This window comes from Mustelus asterias, chromosome 9 (genome assembly GCF_964213995.1).
Source record: "Mustelus asterias chromosome 9, sMusAst1.hap1.1, whole genome shotgun sequence".
NCBI classification, from domain to species: Eukaryota; Metazoa; Chordata; class Chondrichthyes; order Carcharhiniformes; family Triakidae; genus Mustelus; species Mustelus asterias.
Window position 1 is genome coordinate 88,255,806 of NC_135809.1, and position 21,800 is coordinate 88,277,605.

Consider the following 21,800-nt stretch of genomic DNA (forward strand, 5'->3'; position numbering starts at 1 on the left):
GGAATGGTTAGTGAGTTTGCAGATGACACCAAGATTGGTGGCATAGTGGACAGTGAAGAAGGTTATCTAGGATTGCAAGGGATCATGATCAACGGGCCAGCAGGCCAATGAATGACAGATGGAGTTTAATTTAGATAAATGTGAGGTGATGCATTTTGGTAGATTGAATCGGGGCAGGACCTATTCAGTTAATGGGGGGGCAAAGGGGAGAGTTATAGAACAAAGAGAACTAGGAGTACAGGTTCATAGCTCCTTGAAAGTGGAGTCACAGGTGGACAGGGTGGTGAAGAAAGCATTCGGCATGCTTGATTTCATTGGTCATAACATTGAATACAGATGTTAGGACGTCTTGTTGAAGTTGTACAAGCTATTAGTAAGGCCACACTTGGAAAACTGTGCAGAGTTCTGGTCACCCTATTATAAAAAGGATATTATTAAACTAGAAAGAGTGCAGAAAAGATTTACTGGGATGCTACCGGGACTTGGTGGTTTGAGTTATAAGGAGAGGCTGTATAGACCGAGATTGTTTTCACCTGGAGCATAGGAGGCTTAGGGGTGACCTTATGGAGGTCCATAAAATAATGAGGGGCATAGATGAGGTCGATTGTCAACATCTTTTCTCAAAGGTAGGAGAGTCTAAAACTCGAGGGCAGAGGTTCAACGTGAGAGGGGAGAGATATAAAAGGGTCCAGAAAGGCAATTTTTCACTCAAAAGTTGATGATTGTCTGGAATGAGCTGCAGAGGCAGTAGTAGAGGCAGATAAAATTTAAGAAGCATTTAGACAGTTACATGGGTAAGATGGATATAGAGGGATATGGGCCAAATGCGAGCAATTGGGACTAGTTTAGTGGTTAAAAACTGGATGGCATGGACAAGTTGGGCCGAAGGACTGTTCCATGCTGTAAAACTCGAGAACCTGCCCTTTCCTTTCAGATGCTGATCAACTAACTGCCTTAAATTAGCTGGATAAAACAGTCCATAATAATCCATTGGTTTCAGATACCTTTAGAATATTCTCCTTAGTAATGCTGTCAAAGAACATCTTTGCTCCTTCTTTGATTGACTTTCCACTTCCTCGCTTCCACTGAATGGTGGGTTTGGGATTTCCAGAGACCTTAGCTCTAAAATTTGCATCTTTGCCTAGAGTAAAACAGAGATTGCAGTAGTACCAGTATAGATTGATATGACAGACATATTACTCACACACACATCAAAATCTCACTGAATATCATTTGAAACACATTGGGCCACAATCTCCGTGCACGAGATTGGTGACCCTTAATCAGAACTGCATTTTCTCCTTTTATTTCAGACTTCCAGCTTGTGCCTTACATTTCTCTTGGTTATTTTTACACAAGATTGGGAATATAAACAGTCTAAATGGATCTGTCACTTGTGCTCCCTTTTCAACAAAAATAAAAACCCAAGTGAGAACCAAAGACCCACTGTGCAGGCTATTGCCATGATCAAAACAAAATAAGGAGAAATACAATCGGGTGGATCAGGGCGTAACACTGTTAGTCTACCTTACCCTCTTGAATGACAGAAGAATTTGGCTTTTCATCAAACTCAGGGATGCTCTCTCCTGGAGGGATCTCGAATGACCGTGTGACAACATTCAGTGTCTGCTGTGTGACTGATGATTTCCTTTGTACTTGCTCTCCATCTGAAATATAGCATAATGGAGTACCTTTTAACAGTAAAGATATGCAGGTTGTTAATGAACATGTTCGTGGATGCTTATCTCTTTATCAATATTCACAATAGTTATGCATCTCTTCAGGTCACCAATACAGAGCGATATTTAGCTCAGACCGATAGGTTGATGGATTCTTAACTTTAATGTTTCTCAAAGATTCCAGTGAAAATGATGGTGAAGGACGTCAATCCAAATTCCAAATAGCCCAAGCTCACAAAGCAAACTTGAAATGTAGCATGTAGTCTGGCATTTTTAAGATAAGCTACATCGAGCTAAGGATGATAGAAATAGGACTGTTGTTTGCATAACTCATATTATGGCTGGAATTCACCAATCTTGTATGCCCTGCCACCGCTGCCAGAGAGAAAATTTGGCATTCAGCCAAAGCTCCATTCACTGCAGCGAGCCCGAGAATCCCAGCCGTGGGCGAGGTCGGAGAATTCCAGCCTATATCTTACAATATATATTATATAGCCATCCAATCAACCATAGCATTGTGCAAGGTCTCGCCATTTCTGAGGTCTCTATTACTGACAAAATCATATCCCAGCACTTCTGTGTTTCATTTGCTATCTACATATTCATGTTAGTTTCCAACTCCTTTATAAGCACAATCAACTCACAGAAAACAACCGATTTTCTAGATCTGACTGGAGTATCTGTGACTCCTAACTCCCTCTACTTCTGCCCTCCACCTTTCACAACTTCAATGTTTCCAAAAATCTATTTAACATGTCCAGCTTCCATACCCTCTTGTGTCTCTGCCTCACTCTTGTGTCCACTGTAACCTTCATTCTTACAATCACTTCCAGGTTCAATTTTTCCAATGCTTCTTCACTAGTTCCTTTAATTAAGCGTCCAATAATTCTAACTCACTCCAAACTACATTGTATGCATCCTCTCTGACACAACATTTAATTCCTCGATCATCCTTATTCTTGGCGGTCTCCATTGGATCTTAATCACTCAAGGTACTGTTTTGAATTTCAAGTCACCATTCACAAATTCATCAATGTTATTGTGCCCATACCAATGTTCGCTCTCTCGTTTTTTTTCGACTGCATTGGTGATTTCTTTAGGTGTGTGGTTCCTTGGTTTGCACGACAATGGCCTTGTGGTATTTTAAGGGTTTTTGAAGTTGCTGTGTGGCCACGCAGCTTAGAAAGAACATTGATTTGATTTGATTTATTATTGTCACATGTATTAACATACAGTGAAAAGTGTTGTTACTTGTGCGCTATACAGACAAAAACATACCGTTCATAGAGAAGGAAATGAGAGGTGTCCAGATCAGGTTGTTGGTGATCTGGACACCTAAAAACTTGAAGCTCTCGACCCTTTCTACTTTGTCCTCGTTGATGTAGACAGGGGCATGTTCTCCTTTACACTTCCTGAAGTCGATGACAATCTGCTTCATTTTGTTGACATTGAGAGATTATTGTTGCCGCACCAGTTCACCAGATTCTCTAGCTCATTCCAGTACTCTGTCTCATCATTGTTTGAGACCCGACCCACTACTGTCGTCAGCAAACTTGAAAATCGAATTGGAGGGAAACTTGGCCGCACAGTCATAGGTATATAAGGAGTATAGTAGGGGACTGAGAACACAGCCATGTGGGGCACTGGTGTTGAGGATGATCGTGGAGGAGGTGTTGTTGCCTATCCTTACTGATTGTGGTCTGTGAGTTAGGAAGTTCAGGATCCAGTCGCAGAGGGAGGTGCCGAGGCCCAGGCCACGGAGTTTGGAGATGAGTTTCGTGGGAATAATAGTGTTGAAGGCTAAGCTGTAGTCAATAAATAGGAGTCTGACATAGGCGTCCTTGTTATCTAGGTGTTCCAGGGTTGAGTGCAGGGCCAGGGAAATGGCATCTCAGTGGACCTGTTGCTGCGGTAGGCAAACTAGTGGATCCAGGTAGTCTGGGAGGCTGGAATTGATTCGTGCCATGACTAACCTTTCGAAGCACTTCATAATGATGGATGTCAGAGTCACCGGCTGACAGTCATTAAGGCACGCTGCTTGGTTTTTCTTTGGTACCAGGATGATGGTCATCTTCTTGAAGCAGATAGGGACCTCAGATTGTTGTAAAGAGAGATTGGAGATGTCTGTGAATACTCCCGCCAGCTGATCCATGCAGGATCTGAGTGCACATCCAGATACCCCATCCGGGCCAGTTGCTTTCCGTGGGTTGACTTTCAAGAAAGCTGCTCTGACATCTGCAAGGTGACCCCAGATACAGGTTCATCCAGGGCTTCCAGGGTGGAGGGCATGCTCTCATGCAGAAAGCATTGAGCTCATCAGGGAGGGGTGTGTTGGAGCCGATGATTTTACATGCCTTCATCTTGTAGCCTGTTATGTCTTGCAGACCTTGCCATAGTCGGCGGGGGTCAGTGTGGCTCGCCTGGGTCTCTAGCTTGGGCCGGTATTGTCTTTTGGCATCTTTGATGGATCTCCTCAGATCATATCTGATTTTCTTGTATAGGTTAGATCATATCTGGCTTTCGTGTATATTGATGTTTACCTCTGTAACTTCATTCACCTTCCAGTATTCCAACTCTGGTCTCTTGTATGCTTTCCTCTCCCTCTGTTCTACCATTTTTGGCAGAGTCTTGCATCAGTACTGAAGCACTCTTCTGTAAGTCCTCTACACTTCTTATCACTTTGAAAAGCTATACCTTCAATAATGCCAATATTACTTTCTCCTATTTCTACTTGGGTCTGACCTTCAAAAGAACATAGGGATTGTTTGCAACATTAAAAGCACTATATAATTGTGAGCCATTGTTATGATTGTGACCAGGGTTAATTTGAAGAAGGTCTGTGAGATTTGGGGTTGAAACAGACAGGTACAGTCTGTGTGAGATTCACAGTTGAGATACACTACCACAGTTGATATAAAGAAATACTTTGAGGGTTGAGATGTGACAGGGTGCATGGAAAGTCCGCAAGGCTACAGTTAATTTGGAAAAGCTCTGTGAGGTTAATATACACAAATTCCGACTTTCAGAATTGAGGAATCTTGTCACTGTTAATATTGATGTAGAGATGCCAGCGTTGGACTGGAGTGGGCACATAAGAAGTCTCACAACACCAAGTTAAAGTCCAACAGGCTTATTTGGAATCACGAGCTTTTGGAGCCCTTCATCAGGTGAGGTCTTCATCAGTCCACTCACCCAATGAAGTAGCAGCGCTCCAAAAGCTCGTGATGCCAAATAAACCTGTTGGACTTTAACGTGAATTTGTGAAACTTCTTACTGTTAATATTGGGGAGCTTTTTGAGGTTCAGGGTTGAGACACATGGTCAGGGCTGAGTCTCGGTAAACTGTGTGTGTTGCAGTACAGAGTTAGGGGTCTGTGTAAAGAAAGTTTGTAAAGTTCACAATTACAGTACAAAGTCAGGGGTTAGTGTAGAGGAGTGCTGCAGGTTCAGGGTTGACGTGTTGTCTGTATAATTAGGAAAAGTTTTGGCAGTTACCTTCCCCAGATGTGATTTTCGTCACCTGGCTTACTTTCTTCACTCTGGTGATCCCTGGGCCACTGGAATGCTCAGTCACAATTGTAGTCGTTCTGGTTGTCCTCTTTGACACTGTTGTAGTCATGATTGAGACTCAAGTTGGAATTCTTTTGTAACTGGTGAAACACAACATCCCAAATATTAGTAATCACATGCAAGTTTGGATGGAGTTAGTCTCAAGAAATAAGAACAGCTTATTCAGAACTCCTCTGGAAATGAAGGAAATCAGTTAGAGAATAAATATTTTCTAGTTTTTGAAGCCAGTGTAAACAAGAAGTTATACATAGAATGGATCAAATGCAAACGTAGGCTCTTTGTTCTTTGGTGGAGATAGTGATTGCCAGTGCTGACACAATACAACATGGTTAAATATGACATAGTACACTTCAATGCATTATTTAAATGGTGATAAATTTGGAAGTGTGGATAGAAACATAGAAAAATAGAAATTAGAAGGAGGCTATTCAGCCCTTCGAGCCTGCTCCACCATTCATTTTGATCATGACTGATCATCAAATTCAATATCCTAATTCCCCCTCTTCCCCACATAGCCCTTGATCCCATCAGCCCCAAGAGCTACATCTAATTTCTTCTTGAAATGACACAATGTTTTGGCCTCAACTATTTTCTGTGGTACTGAATTCCACAGATTCACCACTCTCTGGGTGAGAATATGGTGAGAAAGCAGGAATGTGGCATTGAGATGAGGATCAGCCATGACCATATTGGTTGGCAGAGCAAGCTTCTATAATGTTTCATCACTATGAAAGATGCTCCAAAGGTGGCTAAAGTATGGGTTAGATGCAGAGAAAAGCCGCCTCTCTGCGTTCCAATCAGAAACGCTCAGGGTACAGGTTAAGTACCACATTAAGCAGCTGATAAAAGCAAATTACTGCGGATGCTGGAATCTGAAACCAAAAGAGAAAATGCTGGAAAATCTCAGCAGGTCTGGCAGCATCTGTAAGGTGATGAAAGAGCTGACATTTCGAGTCCAGTTGACCCTTTGTCAAAGCTAAAAGGCACAGAAGATGGGAGATCATGCTGGAGTTGGCAAAAATGGTGGATGCTGGTGGGGTGAAATGTGAGAACAAGGGGTCTTTATCCTTGTTCTGGGAGGGAGGGGAAGGTCGTGGCATGGGAGATGAACCACATGCTGTTGGGGGCCCTGTCATCAATTGTAGATGGGAATCGCTTGAGGAAGAAGGAGCACATATTAGAAGCACCACTTTGGAAAGTGGCATCATTGGAACAAATGCGATGGAGGAGAAAGAGCTGAGAGAAAGGGATGGAGTCCTTACAGGATATAGGATGTGAAGAGCTGTAGTCCAGATAGCTATGGGAATCAGTGGGATTGTAATGGATATTGATAGATAGTCTATAGCCAGAAATGGAGACAGAAAGGTCACGGAAGGGAAGAGAAGTGTCTGAGATGGACCAGGTGAAGATGATGGAGGGATGGAAACTGAAAGCGAAGTTGATGAATTTTTCCAGGTCCAGATGTGAGCATGAAGCGGCACCAAAATAGTCATCGATGTACCGGTAAAGGAGTGGACTCACTTGATGAAGTAGCAGCGCTCCGAAAGTCTTGATTCCAAATAAACCTGTTGGGACTTTAACCTGGTGTTGTGAGACTTCCTACTGTGCCCACCCCAGTCCAACGCCGGCATCTCCACATCATTAGTAATCATCGATATAAAGTATTCATTAAGTGTGTTCATTGCGCTGCATTCATTCATTGCGCTGTGCAACTGAGCACATATCATCTTGTTCCTTATACACCTCACCCCGTCTCTTACCACTTACATGATGGGAGATTTCTGGGTTACCTTTTATGTTGCTATTCTATTCTCATGTTCTCTCATTTTCATGTTCTCTCTTTTCCAGTCTTATTTTCCTCTTTACTTCCCCTCTCAGCTTATTATATTTGGTCTGGTTCTTGCTTGAAGAATTCATCTGATATGCATCATACACCCTCTTTTATATTTCACCATATTCTCTTTCTCCCTGGTGCTTGCTTTGTTTTCCCCACCTTTGCCTTTTATTGAAATCTACCTGGATTATACCTAAAAGATCTCTTCCTTAAATATCACCCATTTTGCTGCCACAGTTTTTCCTGCTATATCTTGGCTAGATCCCTTCCCATCCCATTGAAGTGAGCCCTCTTTCAATTTCGAAGTTCTACTTTAGATTGTTCCTTGCTCTTTTCCTTATGATACCTTACTCACTCTTGCTAAGTGTTCATCCATCTCATTCCCCAGCACCAGATGTGGAGTATCTCCTTCCGAGTTGGACTGTGAACATACTGGTCCAGGAAAGTCTCCCAAAAACATTTAAGAAGTTTCACCCTCTCCTTTCTCTTTCCTCTAATCCAAAGGAGGCAGAGAGTGGGTATAGATGGGTTTTTTTCTAAATGGAGGTCGGTCACCAGTGGTGTGCCCCAGGGATCTGTTCTGGGACCCTTGCTGTTTGTCATTTTCCTAAATGACCTGGATGAGGAAGTGGAGGGATGGGTTGGTACGTTTGCCGACGACACGAAGGTTGGTGGGGTTGTGGATAGTCTGGAGGGATGTCAGAAGTTACAGAGGGACATAGATAGGATGCAAGACCGGGCGGACAAGTGGCAGATGGACTTCAACCCAGTTAAATGTGTCATGGTCCACTTTGGTAGGTCAAATGGGATGAAGGAGTACAATATTAAGGGAAAGACTCTTAGTACTGTAGAGGATCAGAAGGACCTTGGGGTCCGGGTCCATAGGACTCTAAAATCGGCCCCGCAAGTGGAGGAGGTGGTTAAGAAGGCGTATGGTGTGCTGGCCTTTATCAATCGAGGGATTGAGTTTAGGAGTCCAGGGATAATGATGCAGCTATACACGACCCTCGTCAGACCCCACTTGGAGTACTGTGCTCAGTTCTGGTCGCCTCACTATAGGAAGGATGTGGAAAAGATTGAAAGGGTGCAGAGGAGATTTACAAGGATGTTGCCTGGATTGAGCGGCATGCCTTATGAGGATAGGCTGAGGGAGCTCGGTCTTTTCTCCTTGGAGAGACGAAGGATGAGAGGAGACCTAATAGAGGTGTATAAGATGTTGAGAGGCATAGATCGGGTGGACTCTCAGAGGCTTTTTCCCAGGGTGGAAATGTCTGCTACGAGAGGACACAGGTTTAGGGTGCTGGGGGGTAGGTACAGGGGAGATGTTAGGGGTAAGTTTTTCACACAGAGGGTGGTGGGCGAGTGGAATCGGCTGCCGTCAGTGGTGGTGGAGGCGAACTCAATAGGGTCTTTTAAGAGACTCCTGGATGAGTACATGGAGCTTAATAGGATGGAGGGTTATAGGTAGGTCTAGAAGGTAGGGAAGTGTTCGGCACAACTTGTGGGCCGAAGGGCCTGTTTGTGCTGTAGTTTTTCTATGTTTCTATGTTTCTAATATTATTCCAATCAATATATGGGTGATTTGAGTCTCCCAATATTACCGCATCTTGCATATTTCTATGAATTCCTTGCAGATTTGATCCTCCATTTTTCGCTCACTCATTGTAGACCTATATAATACCCACAGAGGTGTGAAAATACACTATTGCTTCCCATAGCTAACCAAATAGATTCTGTCCTTGCTCTTTCAAGGACATTCTCTCTTTTTAACATAACGGTATCTTCCCTAATCACTCCTACTATCATTTTTTTCCTTCCCTACTTCTCTGATCGCTTTGTATCTGTGAATATTAAGCACTCAGTCCTTGCCACTTTAAGCCATGTTTCCATTATTCATAGAATCATAGAATCCCTACAGTACAGAAGGAGGTCATTCGGCCCATCTAGTCTGTACCAACCACAATCCCACCCAGGCCCTATTCCCGTAGCCCCACACATTTATCCTGCTAATCCCCCTGACACTAGTGTCAATTTAACATGGCCCATCAACCTAACCTGCACATCTTTGGACTGTGGGACAATACCAGAGCACCTGGAGGAAACCCAAACAGACACGAGGAGAATGTGTAAACTCCACACAGACAGTGACGGAGGCCAGGATTGAACTCGGGTCCCTGGCGCTGTGAGGCAGCAGTGCTAACAACTGTGCCACTGTGCCACCCATGTAGTTATTGTTATGACATCAAATTCTCACAAGACTATTTGTACCTTTAGCTCACGTTATTCATCACAAATTGTGAGCTTTTACACACATACATCCTAAACCTTTCTTTGGATTGTTCATAGTCTTCTTCAATCTAGTATGGTACTGTTTCCTTCTTTAGTATATCCAACACTGAACTGAACTCCTTTATGTACTTTAGTCATCATTTCTACTTTTATATGCTGGTGCCTCTCCCCTGGCTGCATCTGATGTGGAGGTGCTTCACATAAAGGGATTTTTACTCTACAACTAACCATGCATTGCAGCAAGTCACCAAGATTTCTTCAATAATACCTTTCATATCTACAACCTTCACCGTCTAGATGAACAAGGACCCATGGGAACATCAACACCTGCAATTTCCCTTCCAAGTCATACCACATAATGTTTTGGAAATTATATCACCATTCCTTTACCAAGAATGGGCCAAAATCCTGGAACTCCTTAACTAACAGCACTTATTCCTAATCTCTGTGCTGGAAAGTCCTGGGTTATCCAAAATGGGTAGTGTGCTCAAATTTTCAGAATTAACCACTTGATAATTACAGAAATTAATGAGAAAGCTAATTTTAAAAATGTTGTGTTGCTCATAACTCTGTCAGGCAATTCCTGTTAATTTCCTCCCCCCAAAAAAACAGCAAATGTTAGCACTCCAATGTACCAGGCAACAGTACCTTCCCAGCTTTGTTTCTGCAATCAATATTTATATCACCATTTGTTTTGAAATGAAAATAACTGAATTTCACATTGCCTAAAAATCAATGGGCAACTGAAGTACAATGAATTCAACTTCCTTCCTAGAGAGATTGAACAGTTTAGGCCTATACTCTCTGGAATTTAGAAGAATGAGGGGAGATCAAAATGAGGTATTCAAGATGAGAAAAGGTATGGATAAAGTAAACGTGGAGCAGATGCTTCCGCTGGTGGGGCATTCTAGGATGAGAGGTCATAGTCTTAGGATAAAGGGTAGCAAATTTAAAACAGAGTTGAGGAGAAACTACTTCTCCCAAAGGGCTGTGAATCTGTGGAATTCGCTACCCCAAAGTGCGGTGGATGCTGGGACAGTGAGTAAATTTGAGGAGTTAGACAGATTTTTAATTGGTAATGGGTTGAAAGGTCGTGAGGAAAAGGCAGGAAAATGGGGATGTCAGCCATGATCAAATGGTGGAGCGGACTCGGTGGGCCAAATGGCCTAATTCTGCTCCTATAGCTTATGAACTTCCATTCTGCTTTTGGCAGATGAGTCTCCAGCAAATTAGTGGGTCTGGGTTTAAACACACAGAGTGGCCAATTGGTAGAGAAACACTCATTCAATTGTAACCCAGGAAGGAGTTATACCTTTAGGAGAAAGAGGGAAAACTGTATCTAGTAAAAATGGGAAACACAAATTCTGAAAATGCAGGGAGACTTATTGTTACAGCTGGGAGATTTCTGCCTCCTGTCTGAAGTGTTCCTTGTCTTTCAGTGGATGATCTTCAAGATGTATCCTGAAGTGCGGTCTGGTTCTTAGGTTGATTATAGCAGTTACTGATCGGAGGACAAGAAGTAGATGACTCAATCCTCAAAACACAAAAGGAATATAAACTATCCTGTGACAGGAATAGACAGAAACTTGAGAGACCTCTATGTTTGCCAAAACAACTGATGGACAGACAGATAAGGAGGGAATTGAGATGTTAGCATGGATTGTGCAGCAAAATATGGTTTCCTTAACTATTTAAAGAAGATTCTAGTTTTAGTAAAAGCTTTGCCCATTACAACAGTGGCTAGGTGTTAACCTTTGCTGAATCATCTCCATTCTGGTCTGTGGGAAGATTTCCTCATAACAGCACACACAGATCAGCAACACATTGTCAGAGAAGCACAGATTAAACCTGTGGCATGGAGCAGAAGATGTGATGTTGCAATGACTATTGGCGATGCGGCTAATTCATGTTGCTGACTGCAGTTTTGGAAAATTAAAGTTTTGTGTTTTGAATTCAAATCAAGCTTTCACTTAATTAGATATTGGGCAATAAACCATTTGAAGTGGTCCAAAATGGAGAAAAGAGAACCAGATCATGTAAGGCTGTAAATTCCTCTGGACTCAGCCTCTTTAGCATTCTACTCCTTGGAAGATGGAATTTGTGAAGCAAATATGAAGTGTATGATATGTATTAATCTGCAGATGGTATTTGTGAAGATCTCTTCCGTTACTTGGCATTATAGGTCTCATTATCTGGCCTTTTCTAAATACACATCTCTTTAACCTGTGTTTAATGTTCCCTCCACCCACATTGTCTGTACCTTTAAGACCTGGCTGGCTGTCGGATTCGCATTCTAATCAGTATTCTGTAACTTGATTTTGTCTGTTTGCACTTTGAGAGCACATTTCCACTCCATCTGACAAAGGAGCAGTGCTCCGAAAGCTTATGGTATTTGCTACCAAATAAACTTGTTGGACTTTAACCTGGTGTTGTGAGACTTCTTACTACCTTTTCTAAAGGATCAGCTTTGTTCATGGATCTAGATACAAACTTTTAGATTTTAGCCTCCTGTCTGAAATGTTCCTTGTCTTTCAGGGAACTTCAAGGCGTGGCCTGAAGCGCAGTCTGGTTCTTAGGTTGACTTTAACTGTAACTGATCTGAGGACAAGTGAATGCCTCAATTCTCAAAACACAAAAGGAATATAACTTATCTGGGTTAAGATATGTTTGCAATGATAGATTGTGCAATGGGGCTAAAATTATAGGGTGATCAGTTTAATTCAAGCATGTCTGGGTCTCTCTCTCATTTGGAGGTAAAAGACTAAATAATACTGGATCAAGTGGATATAACATTTGCTGGATCAGCATAATCTGGCCTTGATCAGTGGGTTGATATTGCTGATGGTCTCAGCCATCAAGGTATTCTAGGTTTTGGCACCAAGGTCATGGATGGGGTGATGGACAAGAGTGAGTTGGAGCAGAAATGTCTAACTATGCAAATTTCGACTTGAGAGAGGAATTCTGCAATGCCATTTGTGCAGATTTGAGTTAAAAATGAACTTCTCACTGACGTTCAAAAGAAGTTGGACAAATATTTTTTATTTATTCTTTCATGGGATGTGGATGTCACTGGCAAGGCCAGCAATTGTCTATCGTTAATTGCTTTTGAACTGAGTGGATTGCTACATCATTCCAAAGGCTGTTTCGGAGTCAAGCACATTACCATAGATTGGCAGTCACATGTAGGCAAAACCAGGAAAGAACAGCAGATTTCCTTCCCGAAAGGACATTAGTGAATCAGACAGGGTTTTTTAAAATGATAATCATCAATGGTTTCAAGGTCAGCATTACTGAGACTAGCTTTACAATTCCAGATTGTTAATCAAATTTGATTTCCACCATCTGCTGTGGTGGGATTTATACCCTTGTTCCCAGAGAATTAGCCTGGGCCTCTGGGATTACTAGGACAGTGACATAACCATTAGGTCGCTGTTTCCCCCATAATACTTGAAGGGGAAACATTTACAGGGCTGTGGGGAAAAAACCGGGCAGTGAAATTTGCAAAGAGCCTCCATTTGTACTGTAACATCTGTATCGTTCTCTGATACAATGAATCACCTTTGTGGGATGTTTGGCACAACGTGCGTTTAGAAAATATTCCTGGCATCTCTCATTGCACTTGTACTAGTTTTAACTGACCATGGAATAAACAAAACCATCCACTCCTGGTTGTGTTTTCTTTCAGCAAGACCTTAGTTCAAGTAGGAAGGCCTGAGTTCTTGAAGCCAAGAGTGAAATCAAGTAAGGTTGCAGGCCTTTGCAATGGTTGCAGGCCTTTTCAATGGAATAATCCGTATCAAGTTGTTTTTCCAAACACTGGTCTGTTTTTCTCCCATGTTTGCTTCTGATAGGCTGACAAGTGATGTTGTGGATGTGCAGCACACCACCACAAAATTTAACATTCACTCTGCTGAGTGGTCCAGGAGGCAAGCGCGTTGTTTCAGCTGTGACACATTATTATGGCTTTTGTATACAGGTTGCCCACTTATGTATTGGTGCACAACAAAGTCATGAGCCATGATAGCCCTTGTTGTCCAATAGGATTGAATTAGTGGGTAAAATATGTAGGGATATGGGGGTAGGGCCTGGGTGGGATTGTGGTCGGTGCAGACTCGATGGGCCGAATGGCCTCTTTCTGTACTGCAGGGTTTCTATGATTTCTATGAATAGCCACCCTCCGGTTTGTCGTGGTGGTTCAACTGCAGGTGGCACAGCAGATCGCTGCAGAATGAGGCAACATGACTACTATCAGGATACTGGACATTGATTTCCTAATAAACTGAATATGGTCACACACCAGCTGAATGTTGAGATCTTGGAATTCCTTTCAGTTCTGGAACCGTGGCATAGCCAGCAGATGGCCCTTGTTGGTACACTTCAGCAGTTATAGCAAGTTACGTATATCACAGGGCCTCAATTAACACAGCTAAACCAACATAAATGCACAAAAACAATGTAAAAAAAAGAATTCAAGAGCATTGCATCTTTTATGCTCTACTTCAGGAAGTTGAGGTTGCTGTTCGCGTTCTAGCATTGTGTGGTTATTTTTTGCCTTCCTAGTGTAGTCTTCAACAACACTGCAAGACGTTCATTCATCTTTTTAAAATCTGTACCCTGAACACCACGTTCTACCCAATCCAAGGAGCAACAGCTCTACAAAACCTCAGACTATCTAAAGCAATTTCAGGAAATTCTAGGACTTTAGGAACTTACCAATGCCCCTTTTTATACATCACAAACCAGGTGCTCCCGAATCCCTTGTTGTACACCCTATTTTAAAAGCTATACTTACTTTAATGTTTGGACCAGAGGTTGGGAACTTCAACGCCCAACAGACCTCAGATCCTTTGTGCATGTGTGGACCAGGAGCGGGTTACGGATAGACTGATCGGCATTTTTACGTTCTTTGGGTTCAGTGTGCTTATACATAAGAAAATGGCACCAAAACGTGGGTTAGGTGACTGGGAGCAGAGCACCATCGCAGACAAGTGTCCTGGGTGGGGGACAGAGAGAGGTCCCAAAAGAAAAGTCCTAGAGAAAGGACAGAGACAGGAAAAGTACTAGTTCAGTTAAAACGAGGGGAACAGAGAAACAGGCTCCAAACAGGAAAAAGGTTGTGGGGAGCAGACGTTAAGGGAAAGAGGCAGCTGAAGTTGGTGAGTCTGTGCTGCAGGCTGTTGGGGCAAAGGTAACCCTCCGGAACAGTAGTGTTCTGCTCAGCGCAGACAAAGAGCTGGAGCTGTGCTTGTGAGTTGGTGCTCGAGGGCAGATTCAGGAATCTAGGGAAACAGAATCTTGGGAGACAAGATTGAAGCTCTGTTACGCTGTCCGAGTTGGTGTGACTTTTGATGAGAATTTCCAGGTTAGATCTTCGAAGCTGAAGGTTGGAATTCCTTGTGAGAGACAGAGAGGGAAATTTTACCACATTGGCCCGGCTGCGAGCTGGTAAGATTGCATGGGAGCCGAGAAATCAGGTTTGCACCCAATCTCTTGTCTCTCACAATCTTACCGGCATCGGATATCCGGTGAGATCAGCCTTGCATCCATTTCCACGAGAGGCTGAATAAATTATTTCAATCGAATTCAAATATCGTCTATATGGAACTAGCAAGCCAGGGTCTCAATCGTCCAGGCTCGTTTGCTTCTGTGGCCTCACTGAGAGAGGTTCCGTCTGGCAAGGAAAACAGCTGGTCCCCACGAATAGGGACCCATCGTGATGGGCTCGCCGGTAGAACCAGAGCCCACTGAAGCCCCTCTGGGAGGTTGGGGAAAAGGGGGGGGGGTGCCCCTTGGGCAGTGCCAGACTGGCACCATGGCACTGCCCACCGGGAACCTTGGCACTGCCCACGGGGCACCAAGCAGTACCAAGGGGGCAGGGTCTTCTGGGGGGCATAGCTTCCTGGGGTGCCGGTCAGTGATTGGGGGGGGTGTGCTGCGCACATTGCAGGTGATCGGTAGGGGGTTGGGTCAAGGCCGGCTGCAGCAGCAGAGGCCTAACAGGTCTCTCTCACAGACCTGTCAGGCCTCTGCTGGTTGCCATTGTGCATATGCAGCCACAGAGGTCTGCACATGCACAATGATGCCCTCTGCTGCTATAGCAGGCTGGCTGGCGATTTAAACCCCATCCCTTCCCCTGCAGGCGAAGAATGGGTTAGCCCATATTTTCATGCACTAAGTGCATAAAATGGTGGATTTGAACTTGCCCAAAAACCGGGTGAGAAACTCTCTAATTTTCCCGCCCGTCCTGGACTTAGAATATTTTTGGTAAGATCGATCCCAGAGTTTCAGTGACATTGGCTGACTCGCAGCATTTACTGGATGGTTTTTTTGAGAAATCTATGGACTCTGTCTTGGTTGCCTCTGCCATTTATTGTCTAACGGTGTTCGACCACAATTTGTTTGTTAATTCACATGCGCCTCATGCTTACCCTGAACAGTAGAGAATAGGATAGATATTATCAATTGTTTCTGACCTTGTATAGTAAAGTTTATTTATGTTTGTTCAAAACCTGTGAGATACTGAGCAAATGTTTTAAATTTCAAACTTTGTCTATTTTAAACAAAATGTTATTGGTCCCTGACCGAATCTTACTAGCAATTTGGGGTCTGGCCGAGGATCAAACCACCTGGAGTGCAGACATGCCCAATAGACCAGAAATATCTGACATCCCACAATGTACTTTACAAGCAGATGTCCTTGATACCTCTCAATATACCTCAGTTTAGAGGTATTGATACTCCAGATGTTCTGGAGTAGTGTAATCCTTAGTGTAACCCACAGACCAGATTATCCTGACTCTTTTACTGCATTCTATAGACCAGACATTTCTGATCTATTTCAGCAAATGCAACACATTAGATTAGTATGAAACCTTGGACTGCTGCATAGACCAGAAACTGCCTAACACCCGGGTCTGCGCCACAGAGCAGACATTCATGGCACCACTCTAGACACTGATTATTCTTTCTGCATATCCAGACACACTCAGCATTGCAATACCCAACAAATGCATTTTTTGAACATGATAATGAATACAGACAAGTTGAGAGTCAGACACACCTTTAAGCTTAAAAGATAGCTATTAATTGCTTTAAGTGATTTTTCTTTGATTGTTTCAAGTTATCTTGTTTTGTTTTTGTTATGTTGAATCCAATTTATTATACATTCCCAGCTTTCTTTCTTTCCTCTTCACATAATTTACTATGATCCAAATAAATTCAAAAAATAATCCCAAATAGCAGTGAGATAGCAGTGATAAGTGGGATAAATAAAATTGGAAAACTGTTTAATGCCAATGTTGAATATTCCAGAGTAGAGCTTTAGAATATTCATAAACAAATTACAACTTTGCCTCCCTTTTTAATTTTAGATGTCAGAGGGCGAAAGATCCTATCACTAGTAGATTAAAGAACATGCATTCTTAAATGCGTGTTTAAATTCTTAAACACCTCATTCTAGAGACAGATCTGCTTTTAATGTATATTTTGAATGACACGTCACATAATTTCACATTTCTAATTTTTATTATAAATTTTGGTTAGAAATGTTTTAAAGAGCACTTACCTGTTGCTGTGCTGTCCAGTCCCGAACTGAGGTCAGAGCAGTTGCAGACTGTGTAGCTGCTCTGAAGAGAAATTATTAGAAGATCTGATAGCCCCAATCTCTGACAGGCATCCAAGCTCAGGAAACATAACTAATTTGGCACATGAGCTAAAATTCTATAAACGTACAATTCTCCTGTGGCATATTCACTTACTTAAAAGATGCTTCGTTCAGCGGCTTGCAATTTGCAGCTAAAAGAGAAGTTCAGGACTGATGGGTCACTTGCAACCCTCTGTATCTTCTAACTGCTCCAAAACGGCCCAGATGGTTCTTTGCCTCTGTAGTTGCTTCACATTCTCATAATTTTCTTTGTTTTCAGTAACGCCCCCCCCCCCCCCCCCGCACCCCCCATGTCTTCAAGATTCCCCTGCATTCTCTTTCAAGTGTTATCTTGACTCAGTTAACATTTCTTTAAGTCAGGTGGTGACTGCTTTAAGCCACATTGTAGCACTTGAGCATAAAACTCCTAACATTTCTGGGTCAAGTTTTGGCCCTGGCAGAAAGCTGACAGTGGGTGATTTCCATTGACTTCAATGGAAAGAAAAATCAGGTGAGGCCTAACAATCCATGAAGCCTGTTTTGCTCCACTGTCAAGAGTTAAAATTGATCCCATTAATTATGTACAAAGAGTGCGGTGCATTGTTGGTGGTGCTGTACAATGCCTGCTTAGCTGGATGTATGGGATCCAGTGGCATTATCCAAAGAAGAGCAAGGGAGTTCTCCTAACGAAACCTTTCCCTTAATCAATACCATGAAGATCAGATTTGCTTTTCATTTATCTTATTACTGTTTGTGGGATATTGATTTTTGCTACACCAGGGAAACTCCCTAGGATGTCCTAGGATATTACCACGGGATCTTGTATCCATTTCTTTCTGTGTGACTCACTCCTACATATCCAACACTGTGCAGCTTGTTCATATGTGGCCACATTCAGTATTTCTACTATATGGTATTTAGCATTTTGTGTAATTCACTCCTAGGAATTAACCATTCTCTGTGTAATTCACTCCTATGTACGCAGTATTTTCTATCAATCCATAACGAGACCTCATAATTCTCTATACCTCACTTCTAGGTATTCAAGATTATCTAAATTACTTCCAGATACCCAATTCTCTATCTGTAATTCACTTCCTAGACTACTATGAGTCTGTGTAAATCACTCGAGTATTCATTATTTTCTGTGCAATTTACTCCCAGGCATCCATCTATTCTTCCTGTTTGCCTCACCCATTTTAATTAAGATAATTACATAGATAAATACACAAGGGAGAAAGGAAAAGAAGGAAATGCTGACAGTGCAAGATGAAGTAGGGGGAGAATCTCCTTGCGTACAGCATTAACACTACCAAAGACCAAGTGTGCAATATTTCTGATAGATTTGGTAGTGGATTAAATTATGTGCATTGTTATGCACAGTTATAAGCACAGGTGTAGCAAGCATCTTCTGTAGGTGCATATACCAGGCATCTCAGGCATAGTAAGGATCTGGTATAGGTGTTCATAATCTCAGGGGTAGCAATCATCTGCCTGCCGTAAGTATATATTCCATTTCACATTACCTTCACATTTTTTTGCCATTTACTCTCATGCAGCAACACCCTGCTCACAATTAAAATTGACATTCAGTTCTGAGAAGAAATGTCCAAAGTATAAACTTTGTATCAAGAGCATGTTTTAAAAACTTAATCCCTTTCCTTCCCATTTACCTGTGTACTTTTTCAGTAGGGATATGGATCACTTATTGAGCTTGTAACGAAACTCTCTCAGCAGCAAAGTAAATCAGAGGACCCAACAGCAAAATCCTATCCCCTGCCTCACCAGCTGCTTTTGCCACATCACAAATGAACATTGCTTTAAGGCTTTGACTTCATAGTAATCTGCCCCAAGGATAAACAGAAAAATCTTTCCACAACGCTAAGTTCATCTTCCATGCCTGGGTCAGCTGTTTGCATTTTTTAGTGGTTGAATGCGTGGCTATTAGTCTAATGGTAAGTCCCAGAGGGAGCAAGTGCTACTATAACCAGCTGTATGGAATGACAACATAGCAGAAACTCAAGGAAGAAGCCCTTCTGTTACACTCTCTAGGGAAGGAAAATGCTGCAAACTCGTTGCCTTATAAGAGAAAGGTTCAATGCTAAAACACCTGTTGCTAGCACTAATTACTTATTCTGGGATCCAAGCAGCAACCTGATACACTTGTCGCTATATATTAAACCCCTTCACCCCACCTCCCCCTGTATGATAATTGTTAATAAATAAGACATGAAATCCTGATTGCATTAAAAATAACTACAATGCACACAAGTTCAAGATGTGCCTTTTCCCATTGAGATACCATGATTTGGGATCACAGCCCCAAATTTCTTAAACTTGAGCCACGAAAGTTGCAAAATTAGGATGCATAAGTGGTGAGTGAGGCTTGGCAGCGGGGCGGGGGGGAGGGAGGAGGTGGTTCTGTCTCTGTGCCACTTCTGGGATTTTCAGCTACAAGTGGTATTGGCATACTATAATGGGAGGCAAATGATGGGATGATACCACATAATGTATTCCCTGTCATTTGCACAGAGTTTGGCCATTGGGAGAGTTTTAAAATTTAAATAGGATTTGCCGAATGCTCCGAATCACAAATTGTAAGCATTTCTATTCCTTTTTATTTTCTGCTGGTAGCTCAGGGCAAGCTAAGCTACACTTTCAGTGACATCTCCCATCTGAGAAAGGTGTTGCAATACAGTATGTATGGTCCCTGTTCCTATGCTTAAAATGTCACTGATCCTGAATCTGGGAATGAAGGCATCTTCATGATTGCTGAGAGCCAGCCAAAGTCACACTACTCTGCACCTGCAATCGCAGAATTGGATGCAAGACGTTCACGGCTCAAAACTTTGAAACCCACTAATCTCATAGAGTATGAAAGATGATGAGCAATGCTAATGTGAAGCCAAGATTAAGTGTCAAAGAGTTGTAAATTATATTAAAAAAACAAATTAACAGCTCCTGTTACAAATCAATTATTTGATTACTAATGAATAACTGAGAAATATAGAAGTTTATCTCAGTCTATGCTGGATGAGGTAAAATTGACCTCAGAGACTCTAATAATAGGGAAGGATTTTTTTTAGGATGGATAGGGAAGGATCTGTGGAATTCCCAGCCCAGTGAAGCAGTTGAGGCTACACTACCTCATTGAATGTTTTTAAGGCAAGGATAGATAAATTTTTGAACAGTAAAGGAATTAAGGGTAATGGTGAGCAGGCGGGTAAGTGGAGCTGAATCCATGAAAAGATCAACCATGATCTTATTGAATGGCGAAGCAGGCTCGAGGGGCCAGATGGCCTACTCCTGCTCCTAGTTCTTATGCTCTTATGAATTAAGAATCTACTGATGACCATGAAACCATTGTCGATGTCGGAAAAACCCATCTGGCTCACTTATGTCCTTTAGGGAAGGAAATCTGCTGTCCTTACCTGGTCTGGCCTACGTTTGACTCCAGATCCACAGCGAAGTGGTTGACTCTTAACCTAAATGAGTTTTCAAGGGCAATTAGGGATGGGCAAAAATTGCTGGCCAGCCAGCGACACCCATGTCTCATGAATGAATAAAAAAAAGGAAAGATGTAGTGGCATTCAGAGGAGGTTCACTAGATTGATTCCAGAGATGAGGGGTTTATTGTATGAAGAGAGATTGAATAGTTTAGGCCTATACTCTCTGGAATTTAGAAGAATGAGGGGAGATCAAATTGAGGTATGCAAGATGGTAAAAGGTATGGATAAGGTAGACGTAGAGCGGATGCTTCCTCTTGTGGGGCATTCTAGAATGAGAGGCCGTAGTCTTAGGATAAGGGTTGGAAAATTTAAAACAAAGTTGAGGAGAAACTACCTCTCTCGAAGGATTGTGAATCTGTGGAATTCGCTACCCCAAAGTGCAGTGGATGATGGGGCAGTGAGTAAATTTGAGGAGTTAGATAGATTTTTATTGGTAATGGGTTGAAGGGTTATGGAGAGAAGGCAGGGAAATGGGGATGAGGAGCATATCAGCCACGATCGAATGGCAAAGCGGACTCGATGGGCCGAATGGCCTAATTCTGCTCCTATATCTTATGAACTCATGAACTTATTTTTGAAGTGATAAAGGGTAAGCACTTCTTCAGATGTACTGAGATATCATGGCCTTCAAAAATTGATGAGTATGTTTATGGAACAAACTGCCAAAAAAATGAATTTCAAAACTGTCCACATTTCTTTCAGACACTCATTTGTTACATCTTAATTTAAACTAAATCAATAATCATAACCATGTCCTATTATTTCAATCTGTTAATTGTTCCTAGGTTTAGCTGCATGAGTGAACCACAGCTGGAGGTGCTGTCTTCCCCATATACTTCACAATGTTCTAAGTACAAGCTTGAGATAAGCGCGCAGGATGTCTGTTGGAATCCATCCAATTTTGCATTTTGCCAATTAATTTACGATGTTTTCAGGTGAGGTAGAGGGATATTATTCCTTCTCCTCCCCATTCAGTAATGAACTCGATTTCTGCCTTCTCGGCTTTTGCCAGAGCCTGTGGTCTTATTGACCACTCTGCGTGCCCGCTGTTTTTTTGCAATCATTCTCAGGGTGTCCCCTTGCACTCCCATCACCTGGTCTACACTGGGCTCAGATTTCACTCTTTAAATCGGCTGCAGGTTTACAACAATACCTAGTTCAGAGTATAATCAAAAGATACTGTGTACAGTTCTGGTCACCCTATTATAGAAAGGATATCATTAAACTAGAAAAAGTGCAGAAGAGATTTACTAGGATGCTACCGGGACTTGGTGGTTT

The 21,800-nt window shown here is 42.3% G+C and overlaps 1 protein-coding gene across 1 annotated transcript in view; it reads right to left on the reverse strand.

Moving 5' to 3' along the window:
* Window positions 1-5,297, reverse strand: part of LOC144499157 (immunoglobulin superfamily member 22-like) — an 86,603-nt gene extending 81,306 nt beyond the window's left edge. The window contains exons 1-3 of the mRNA XM_078221236.1: window positions 5,174-5,297; window positions 1,533-1,667; window positions 1,005-1,141 (exon numbers count right to left, since the gene is read on the reverse strand). Coding sequence (XP_078077362.1) covers window positions 1,005-1,141; window positions 1,533-1,667; window positions 5,174-5,297 — 396 coding nt within the window. The remainder of the gene's footprint in view (window positions 1-1,004; window positions 1,142-1,532; window positions 1,668-5,173) is intronic.
* Between the last annotated feature and the right edge of the window lie 16,503 nt (window positions 5,298-21,800).